Source organism: Panthera leo, chromosome E1 (genome assembly GCF_018350215.1).
Source record: "Panthera leo isolate Ple1 chromosome E1, P.leo_Ple1_pat1.1, whole genome shotgun sequence".
In the NCBI taxonomy this organism is placed as follows: Eukaryota; Metazoa; Chordata; class Mammalia; order Carnivora; family Felidae; genus Panthera; species Panthera leo.
This window is the reverse complement of record NC_056692.1, coordinates 23,469,779-23,481,804: the sequence shown is the minus strand read 5'-3', so window position 1 is coordinate 23,481,804 and position 12,026 is coordinate 23,469,779. Positions and strand designations below refer to the sequence as shown.

Genomic DNA, 12,026 nt, shown 5'->3' with positions numbered 1-12,026 from the left:
TATCTTTTTGATACCAGCCATTCTAACAGGTATAAAGTGGTATCTCATTGTGGTTTGCAATGTGATTTGCATTTCCCTAATGATTAGTGATGTTGAACATCTTTTCATGTACCTGTTGAACATCTGTATGTCTTCTTTGGCAAAATGTTTATTCAGATCCTCTGTCCCATTTTTTTCCATTAGATTTTTTTTGCTATTGAGTTGTAGTTCTTTTATATTTTGGATATCAGCCCTTATGGATCTATGATTTGCAAATTATTTTCTCCCACTCAGCTAGTTGCCTTTTTATTTTGTTGATGGTTTCCTTTGCTGTGCAGAAGCTTTTTAATTTGATACAGTCCCGTTTTTTAAAAAGATTTTTTAAAGCTGGGGCGCCTGGGTGGCTCAGTCGGTTAAGCGTCTGACTTCGGTTCAGGTCATGATCTCACGGTCTGTGAGTTCGAGCCCCACGTCGGGCTCTGTGCTGACAGCTCAGAGCCTGGAGCCTGCTTCAGATTCTGTGTCTCCCTCTCTCTCTGACCCTTCCCCATTCATGCTCCATCTCTCTCTGTCTCAAAAATAAATAAACATTAAAAAAAATTTAAAAAAAAAAGATTTTTTAAAGTAATCTCTACACCCAATGTGGGGCTCAAACTCACAATCCCGAGATCAAGAGTCATATGCTCCATTGACTGAGACAGCCAGGTGCCCCAAGTCACTTGTTTATTTTTGCTTTTGTTGCCTTTGATTTTGGAATCAGGTCCAAAAAAATATGGCCAAAACCAACATCAAAGATCTTATTGCCTATGTTTTCATTGAAGAGTTCTATGGTTTCAGGTCTTACATTCAAGTCTTTAATATATGTTGAGTTCATTTCTGTGTATGGTGTGAAACAGTGCTCTACTTTCATTCTTTTGCATGGGCTGTTCAGTTTTCTCAACACTGTTTATTGAACAGACTGTACTTTCCCCATTTGTGTGTTGCTTCCTTTGTCATAAATTAATTTACCATGTACAGTTGGATTTAATTCTGGGCTCTCTATTCTGTTCCACTAATCTATGTTTCCATTTTTATGCCAATATCATACTGTTTTGATTACCACAGCTCTGTGATATAGTTTGAAATCAGGGTACATCACGCCTTGAGCTTTCTTTCTTAAGACTGTTTTGGCTATTCAAGGTCTTTCGAGAGTCTATACAAATTTTAGGATGGTTCTATTTTTGTGAAAAATGCCACTGGAATTTGATAGGAATTGCGCTGAATCTGTTGAATGCTTTGGAAGACATTTTTAACAAAATTAATTCTTCCAATTCATGAGCACAAAAACATCTTTCCTTTTTTTGTATGTGTCTTCCTTAATTTCTTTCATCAATGTCTTAAAGTTTTTAGCATACAGGTCTTTCACCTTGTTGGTTACATTTATTACTATTTTTATTACTATTTAATTCTATTTGATTCAAGGGTAAATGAAACTGTTCTCTTAATTTCTCTGATAGTTTGCTCTTAGTATATATAAGCACAACAGATTTTTGCATGTTGACTTTGTACCCTATAACTTCATTGAATTCGTTTACCTGTTCTAACATTCTTTTGGTAGTCTTTAGGGTTTTCTATATGTAAAGCTTTTCACATTTTTAGCTACTTTAAGTTGTTTTAACATTCATGAAAGTCTAATGTCACAGAAGGAGTCTTTTTTTAAAAAGGTTCTCATCTGCCAGACTTCAAGCTGTATTACAAAGCTGTAACCATTAAGACAGTATGGTACTGGCACAAAAACAGACACTCAGATCAGTGGAACAGAATAGAGAACCCAGAAATGGACCCACAAATGTATGGCCAACTAATCCTTGACAAAGCAGGAAAGAATATCCAATGGAATAAAGACAGTCTCTTCAGCAAGTGGTGCTGGGAAAACTGGACAGCAACATGCAGAAAAATGAAGCTGGACCACTTTCTTACACCATCCACAAAAATAAACTCAAAATGGAGGAAAGACCTAAATGTAAGACAGGAAGCTACCAAAGTCCTTGAGGAGAAAGCAGGCAAAAACCTCTTTGACCTTGGCCACAGCAACTTCTTACTCAACACGTCTCCAGAGGCAAGGGACACAAAAGCAAAAATGAATTTTGGGACCTCATCAAAACAAAAAGCTTCTGCACAGCAAAGGAAACAATCAGCAAAACTAAAAGGCAATCAATGGAATGGGAGAAGATATTTGCAAACGACATATCAGATAAAGGGTTAGTATCCAAAATCTATGGAGAACTGATCACTCAACACCCAAAAACCAATCCAGTGAAGAAATGGGCAAAAGACATGAATGGACACTTCTCCAAAGAAGACATCCAGATAGCCAACTGACCCATGAAAAAATGCTCAATGTCACTCATCATCAGGGAAATACAGATCAAAACCACAATGAGATACCACCTCACACTGGTCAGAATGGCTAACATTAACAACTCAGGCAACAACAGATGTTGGTGAGGATACAGAGAAAGAGGATCTCTTTTGCACTGCTGATGGGAATGCAAACTGGTGCAGCCACTCTGGAAAACAGTATGGAGGTTCCTCAAAAAATTAAAAATAGAACTACCCTACGACCTAGCAATTGGACTAGTAGGTATTTATCCAAGGGATACAGGTGTGCTGTTTTGAAGGGGCACATGCACCCCAATGTTTATAGCAGCACTATCAACAATAGCCAAAGTATAGAAAGAACCTAAATGTCCATTGATGGATGAATGGATAAAGATAACGTGGTATATATATACAATGGAGTTTTACTCAGCAATCAAAAAGAATGAAATCTTGCCATTTGCAACCATGTGGATGGAACTAGAGGGTATTGTGCTAAGCGAAATTAGTCAGAGAAAGACAAATACCATATGGCTTCACTCAAATGAGGACTTTAAGATACAAAACAGATGAATATAAGGGAAGGAAAGCAAAAATATAAAAACAGGGAGGGGGACAAAACATACGAGACTCTTAAATATGGAGAACAAACAGAGGGTTACTGGAAAGGCTGTGAAAGGGAGGATGGGATAAATGGGTAAGGGGCACTAAGGAATCTACTCCTTAAATCATCATTGCACTATATGCTGACTTGGATGTAAATTAAAAAAAAAAAAAGGTTCTTATCTGAAAAATGGGAATACTACATGCTTCTCTTTCAGATCCATGAAATAGAACCTTTAATGCTTCCAGATAATGCAAAATGAGTATCCAAAATTAATTAATTTTGTTAAAAAAAAAAAAAAAGCTATGATCCAATGAATTCCAACCCCTCCCAATAATGGTTAGGAGAGTGTGGATTTAAGCTCTCAATTTGGGTTCTCAGAGCAGCACTGGTAGAAAACAGCAGTAATGGAAAACTAAGAGCTACTATGAGTATTAAAAAAAAAATTATGTTTATTTATTTTGAGGGAGAGAGAGACAGAGTACAAGCAGGGGAGGGTCAGAGAGAGAGGGAGACACAGAATCTGGAGTAGGCTCCAGGATCTCAGCTGTCAGCACAGAGCCCGACACAGGGCTCGAACTCACAAACTGTGAGATCATGACCTGAGCTGAAGTCGGACGCTCAACCAACTGAGCCACCCAGGTGGCCCTACTATGAGTATTTTTTAAATGGATCCTACTTAATAAGCAATAAGGCTGCAAAGGCTAAACAAATGTTTCTTTGCATTTGACTGGAATTATGTTAATCCTACGTGGTACATATTTTGGCTTATAAACTCTCACAGTTATATATGTGATAAGTACAAAATTATGTGATAATTTGTATAGTCAATATTTTATGATACGGGGGGAGAATAAAGATGACTTTGGTGGGTAAAAGGCTGGAAACTCTTTTTATATACTTTAGGCCTAGGTTAAGTCTCTAACTGGAGAAAGTCTGGAAACTTCTTGGGTTTGTTTCAGAAAACTATTTTTTTGGATAAGAAGCAACTAACTGCATGTATGTTGACTGAACTCATGAGACTATTTAAATATCAAAACACCAATTTATTATTTAACAATGAGATTGTTAAGCTACACCTAGTTGTCCAAAAAGGTCATTCTCTACGGTCAGAACATGCCCTAACAATGACCACTCCTGTCTTCTCCTTCTTCTAAGTTCCACGCAGGGTTCAGTTTCAGCATTCCAAAATCTATTTTTAAATTACTTCTTGACTAGCTTATTCAGCTTAAAATTTTCATTTTTACTTATGTTTTTCCTCTCTGAACTCAATCTGATTCCTAATATCCATTCTCTTTTCAATCTTGCTGTATATTTTACTTTGCATCCGAGTATATAATCTAACAAGTGAAATTACTAGGACAGAGTTAAAGCTGTCCCAGAAAGTCAAGAACTGGTTACTGTGCCAATATTAGATTATTCCCTCCTGATCCCATCTATAAAAGGTACTACAATATAAGGGTTTAGGATAAAATTTATTAATATAATATATGCCAGCAGAAAAAAGTACTTGGTTGGCTGAATGATTTGACAACTCTTCACCTATTAATGATATGTTATTCTTAACCCCCTGTAAATTTTAAACATCCAAATCTTCCCTTAGCTTGAAGGATTAGATGAGCACTGACATAATACCCACACATACTGGTCAATTAAACACACAGAAAATCACCTTCCAACGAAAGAAAAAAGTTTTTTTAAGTTTTATTTATTTTGAGAGAGAAAGAGGACACATGTGTGCATGAGCGGGAGGGGTGGAGAGAGCGAATCCCACGCAGGCTCTGCACTGCCAGCGCAAAGCCTGATGTGGGACTCAGACTCACGAACCTTGAGATCATGACCTGAGCTGCAACCAAGAGCCAGATGGTTAACTGACTGGGCCACCCAAGCGCCTCCAAAATAAAATTAAAAAAAAAATTTTTTTTAACGTTTATTCATTTTTGAAAGACAGAGAGAAACGGAGCACGAGCTGGGGAGGGGCAGAGAGAGGGAGACAGAATCCAAAGCAGGCTCCCGGCTCTGAGCTGTCAGCACAGAGCCCAATGCGGGGCTCAAACCCACGGACTGTGAGATCATGACCTGAGCCGAAGTCGGACGCTCAACAGATTGAGCCACCCAGGCGCCCCTCCAAAAGAAAATTTTAAATTAATATTACCTGGTTTCTTAGGGTGCGATGCTGGAGTAGGATGCATTTTAGCATCTCTGGAAAACCCATCTAAGTTTCCTTTTATGGCTTCCAAAGCATCATCTCTACTCTTCTCTCCTGTCTAGAAGACAATAAATGTATGGATATATCTTCACTTATGTCTCACTTCATCCTAGATCCTCCCAAATTAAAAGTACAGAGATTGGTCTATTTTCAAAATTTTTACCGCATACTTCTGATAGGGAATTCTCTGAATCAGAAAAACACTGGTAAGTGTTATAAGTATACCAAAGGCATAAAACAACACTATAAAATACAAAAAATATTAAAAGGTCCATTTATAAATACTTCAGGATACAACTGATATTAAGTATCCTGAATTAATTAATATCAAGATCCATGATTAACCTTCCCAAGAAAAGATCACAAACACCAGTGGTAGTAAAAAGGAGTTGAGAAGATGATGGTTGATAGCCCACCCTCCTCAACCATACAGCATCTTATAGGAAAAGGAGAATTCTTCACTTGTGGAATCAGATAAAGCAAAATCAACCAACCACAGCATAAGCTTGGGCTTGTGCCCCAGTGACAGAATCCACTGAATGAGCATGAGGCACATGCAAGGCGTGTGTGCGCTGTGGCAGTGGAAAAGATTACCTTGGGTTTCACACTACTCAAAAGCCTGAGCTTTTGCTTCTGCTCTTCAAACTGGCGTCTTTTTCTTTCTTCTTCTAAGAGCTTCTGTTGCTGTTCAAATCGTTTTCTGAAGGAAAAGCAACATAGTAAAGAACTAACTGCAGGGGCATTATCAATTGTGTTCTATTCGTACTTCTAACAGTTTCAGCAGTATTGCCTTACATTTCTAGAACTAACAACTTCATTGCTAATTAGATCTAATTTTCTTATGACAATACTATTTCCCCCAATATATTAATTTCAAAATATATGAAAGGTGTCCAAAAAAATATATGCTTAAATTATAGACATGAATTTATTCCTTGTCTAATTTGGAAGGGGAAGAGACAAATCTTTTGCATTCAAAAGTAATCTCAAAAAACAGGCAAGTAGACAAAAAAGAAAACTCCAACTTGGGAAGGCAGTGTCTCACAGGCGAAAGAACAATGCTTTGGGCATCAGGAAGTCTACATTTGCTAGTAATTATGTAATCTGGCCTGACAAAGTTGCTTCATTTCTCTAAACTGTCCTTTCTCTAGATGTAAAATTAGAGAGTTGAATGAGAGGCTCTCTAACGTCTGTCCTTGCTTAAAACTTATATGTAATGAAGTATTTCACGAATCTTAAAGGTAACATGACTGTTTGGGCTTCAAATGTGCATTAGAAACCATGTGACTGTTCCTAAAATAACTGCTATCATGCGTCCTCAGGTTTGAATCCCGAGGTCTCTTACTGCTGCTCTTCAGCGAACTGCTTCTGCATGTCTGGGGTGTACTGTGGGCCCGGGGGACGCATTCCCAGGAACGGTGTTTGTCCAAGGTAAGGCATTCCTGCTGCTGGCATTGGCCCCATTGGTATCCCTGCCTGAAAGAAACAAAGGCTTAGAAAATACAATTCTTCCTATTAATTATTACAAAGAAAAACTATAACTTCCATAAATTCTTTCTTAATATTTTTATTAACGAACTATAGGACTTTCTTAAACAATAGAGTCAAAAAACACAGGCAAAAAATGGAAAGTTCCCCTTACTATCTCACCCCTTTCATTTCCTTCATTGTCTGAGATGTGACCACTGCTAACAGTCTGAGGGTGTGTATGCATGGAAGCACACGTGCACACACGAGATATATTCTACTCTTTGAAAAGAGGTATCATATCTTACCTGTCTTTGTATTTTCCAGCAACAGATAAGAGGCTGGCATACAGTAGTTAATCCAAAAATGAGATTAAAACATGCTTTTCTGATATGTATGATAGGATAATGAATATTTTGATGTTCAGTATCACAGGCCTGATGGCCAAACTTATACAGAAAATAAAATATATTTAATCAGTAATAACTTATATACTAATACCACAGTATAAAGTTTACTCAAGTGTCCAGAAGTAAAAATAGTATCACACTATAGCTAATCACAAAATCTAATAATAATGATGATGGCACTGATAAGAATGATAATGAATAATTTATACTGAGTGGAAATTCTCCTGTGCCTCAGCCTTCTCCCTGAAAGGCTCCCCTTCTGTTCCCTAATTGAAATATGGCTATCCCTGGAAGCCCTCTTATCTGGAGATTGCTGCTTCTCTTCCACGTTTCCTGTAAAAGGGGAATATTTCTCCTTGCTTCTTCTAAACCTATCCTCTCTTCCTTCAAAAACCTGACTGCATGCATCCAGCTACGTTAGTTGCCCAGATTGCCTAGTCTATGATTCCAGGATTCTTTCAGTTATAGTGAGTGAAGAATGTGTTTGCAATAAAGTGCAACTCCCCTACTTATATAAAATTAATGTAAACCACCAAAAGTTAAATTACCTTAAGGTAAAGATTATATTCACACTATTGGATTTAATATATTCAGACTTTCATCAATTCATTTTTAGTGAAGTGTTTTTTTTTTTAACAAGACTAAGATATCAAAATTAAAAAAAATTTTTTTTAACATTTATTTATTTTTGAGAGACAGAGATAGAGCACAAGCAGGGGAGGAGCAGAGAGAGAGGGAGACACAGAATCCAAAGCAGGCTCCAGGCTCCGAGCTATCAGCACAGAGCCCGACACGGGGCTTGAACTCACAGACCACGAGATCATGACCTGAGCTGAAGTCAGCCACCCAACCGACTGAGCCACCCATGCACCCCTAAGATATCAATTTTAATCTAACAATGTTTGTTGAAGAAATCCTGTTAAGTGTTTCCCTCAAAATATTTGTTTTAGAAATTATCAAAAATACCACCATGGGGTGTCTGGGTGGCTAAGTCAGTTAAGCATCCGACTTTGGTTCAGGTCATGATCTCACAGGTCATGGGTTCAAGCCCTGCGTTGTGCTCTGTGCTGACAGCTCAGAGCCTGGAGCCTGTTTTGGATTCTATGTCTCCCTCTCTCTCTCTCTCTGCCCCTCCCCTGCTTATAATCTCTGTCTTTCTCTCTCTCTCTCTCTCAAAAATAAACATTGAAAAAAAACTTAAAAAATGTCACCTCATACTGAATCTTGAAAAAAGTGCACCTCCCTGTAATAGCAGAGGATTGGAGGATACAAATAATATAGGTAAAGCACTTAGAGCACTGTGTAGCATATATGAGTAAATAGCAGCTATTACAATTATTAAAAGTTACTGACAACAAAGAAGTACTCTCTCAAAAACAATAATGATCCCATTTTTTCCCCGGAACAAAATAAGATTCTGCAAGCAAATACAGAATTAAGGCAACTAGATAAGAAAAATGAACACTTAACAGTTATAATATAGGTATCATTTTATTGTGTTCATGCCATATGCCAGCTATAGAATTAGGCATTTACATACATTATTCTCAATATACGTAAGATCCTTAGAGTTAGAGAATTTCTGATAATGATCAACAAGAATATCTTATTAATAAGAATGTCTTATTAATAACACTAATGAAGCCCCTACTATGTCCCAGGGACTTTTCTAAGGGTTTTATGTATATTAATTAACTTAATCCTTATAACAAACCTATGCAGTAGGTGCTACTATTATTCTCATTTTACAGATGAGGAAACAGAAGTACAAAATAGTTAACTACCTTACTTACTGCTTGTAAGTGACAGAGCCAAGATTAGAAACAGGCAGCTTCTGGTTCCAAAGTGCATATTCTCCATCATTATGTTACACTGCCTCTCCAATTACCAACAACAACCACAGATTCAGACTTAAAACAAATTTTAATCTGTTTTTGTGTCTATTCATATGCTCAGGCATATACCTGCTCAATGAATAGTAGTAGCTTGGAAGCCTTATGAATGGCTTTAGGACTTTACAATAGGAGTTATAAGTAATACATATTACTTAATTACTAACACTCTCTATTGTAAATCTTGAGTGGGGATGGCAATGTATACTTACTTTTAATCACAGCGTGGTTCTCCTGGTGCTAAAAATTAGCACCATAGTCCTAGGACTACATTTTTTTTTCTAGCTTTATTTAAATAAAACAATTTACTTAATCAATCCCCTACTTTTTTCAGCTTTACTGAGCTACAGTTGATATAACACTGTAATTTTAAGGTATGCAGCCTATTGGTTTGATACACTTATATACTGCAAAATGATTACCACCACAGCATTAACTAATATCTCCATCATGTCACATAATCACCATTTCTTTTTTGTGCTGAGGGATTAAGTTCCTTTTTAAATTGACTTCATTTACCCAAGGCACATAAAATGCAAAAGAAACCACTCAACTCATACAGACTAACAGACCAGATATTCCACAAAAATAATAAAGAATAAAAGAAGGAAAGGTATTATACACTTTGCCTTCCTATTTAGAAAATTCTGTTCTTCAAGAAGATTCAAACTTGCTAAATGGCATTTTGTCTTTTTCGAATTCCTGAAAAGTTAGTTTATACATTCATACAGTCTAATTCTTTTAAAATCTAGATAAACCTAAAGGTTAAGAAATACTAATCATTAGTTATATGCTGGGTGAATGACAGGACAAAAGAAATAACTCAGAAATCTGAGATACATCTAATCAACTGCTAAAAACATTCAAGATAAAGAAGTTCACTCCCAAGATGAAGAATATTGAAGGCTACTGAAGATTTGAGTGACTGGAGAGATATCACAGACCAAAAAATTTAAAAATGTCAGTTTCAATAAAAATCCCAGCAGATTTTATGTGGAATTTGACAAGCTGATCTTAAAACTTATCATGAAGATCTGGGCTGATGGCTCGGAGCCTGGAGCCTGTTTCCGATTCTGTGTCTCCCTCTCTCTCTGCCCCTCCCCCGTTCATGCTCTGTCTCTCTCTGTCCCAAAAATAAATAAAAAACGTTGAAAAAAAAAAAAAAAAAAACAACTTATCATGAAGAGGAAAGAACCATGAATAACTATCATTCTTTAAAAGAAGAACAAGGAGGATCCACACTAGCAGATATCAAGGCTTATCTTAGGCTAGATTAGGAGACTAAGATACTTATTGATGCAGGGACAGACAGAAATAGCAATAGGACAAACAGAAGAGCTCAGAAACTAATCCAAAGCATATCAAGAAATTGGATAGTACAGCAGTCATCTTGGAAATCAATGAGTAAAGAATGGGATATTGATAAATGATTTGGAGAAAACTGGCTACTCAAATGGAAAATAATAAAATTAGACCTTTAGACTCACATATCTGATAGCACAGAACAATTCCAGGTTGATTTAGTAAGAAGAATAATATTATGATCGCAGGGTAGGACTAGGTCTAATGAGGCACACAAGAGATCAGACCATAAAAGAAATGATTTATCCATCTGACTTAACTTCTACATGACCTCACCAAAAAATTAAAAAACAAGCCAAAGTATAGGAGGAGATATTGGGAACACAAATAACCACAAAGGTAAGAATCTGGAATATATAATGAACTCTTAGAAATCAATAAAAACAAAACAAATAGCAACAAATTGGAAGCAACTTACATGTCCACCAACAGAAGAATATATACTCATGCAGTGGAACACTACACAGTAGCTATATGAATATATTTGGCAGCACTCTATAACAGGGATAAATTCTGGGGCAAAACAATGTCAACTAAAAAACTCAAATGCAGAAGGGTACATGCTTACATAAACCTTTAAAACCTGGACAATATATAATATTCATGAATATTCAAACATGTAAAACAGGAGAAGTACAAGAAGACATATGAAAACACTAAGCACTCAATTCATGATAGTGATAACTATCTCTGGGGAAGTAGAAGAAGGAAATTATAACTGTTTTGTTCATTTCTTTTAAAAATGTGAAGCAAATACAGCATGTTAACATTTGATGAAAGGACAAGACTATCTCCATAGAAAATTCCAAGGTATCTAGAAAAAAATTCCTAGAATAAGTGAGTTCAGCAAGGTTGCAGGTTACAAAACAAGTATGCCCAAATCAACCACATTTCTATATACTGGCAATGAACAGAACATTGAAATAAAAACTACAATGCCATTTATAATTACTCAAAAACTTAGATGTAAATCTAACAAAACATTTAAGGAACTTAAATGCCAAAAACTATACAGTGCTGATGACAGAAATCAAAGATCTAAATAAATGGAGAGACATACCATGCTCATATATTGCAAGAATCTACATATTAAAGATGTCAATTTTCCCCAAATTGATAAAAAGGTTTACCGTAATTCCTATCAAAACTCCAACCAGACTTTTCATAGATAGATATAGGCAACGTTATTCTAAAACTTATATGCAAAGACAGATAAACCAGAAGAGTTAAAATAATTTTGAAAAGAAGAATAACATGGGAGAACTTGTTATACAGCTACACAGATTTAGTCAGTAATCAAAATCTCCCAACAAGAAAAGTCCTGGACCTAATGGCTTTGCTATTGAATTCTACCAAACGTTTAAAGAAAAAACAAACAACTTAGACTTCATGAAACTTTAAAAATTTGTACATTAAGAGACACTACCCACAGAGTAAAAGGGAAACCCACAGAATGGGAGAAAACATTTGCAAATCATATATCTGATAAGGGATTAATATCCAAAATATAGACACGACTCTCACAATTAATTCACCAACAAAAAACCCAATTCAAAGAAGGGCAAAAGACTTAAACATTTCTCCAGTGAAGATATACAAATGGCCAATAACCACATGAAAAGATACTCAACATCATTTACTAGAGAAATGAAAACCAAAACTACAATGATACACTACCTCACGCACACTGGGACAGCTACTATAAAAAAAACAAAAAACAAAACAAAACCAAAAACACCAGGGGA

At 36.2% G+C, this 12,026-nt stretch overlaps 1 protein-coding gene across 15 annotated transcripts in view; it reads right to left on the bottom strand.

The window, feature by feature from the left end:
* SYNRG (synergin gamma) overlaps positions 1 to 12,026 on the bottom strand; it is an 86,895-nt gene that overhangs the window by 55,511 nt on the left and 19,358 nt on the right. For all 15 annotated transcript variants that reach the window (XM_042915744.1, XM_042915747.1, XM_042915746.1 and 12 more), the window contains 3 exons: positions 6,496 to 6,626; positions 5,745 to 5,850; positions 5,097 to 5,208 (listed from right to left, as the gene is read on the bottom strand). In XM_042915744.1, coding sequence (XP_042771678.1) covers positions 5,097 to 5,208; positions 5,745 to 5,850; positions 6,496 to 6,626 — 349 coding nt within the window. The remainder of the gene's footprint in view (positions 1 to 5,096; positions 5,209 to 5,744; positions 5,851 to 6,495; positions 6,627 to 12,026) is intronic.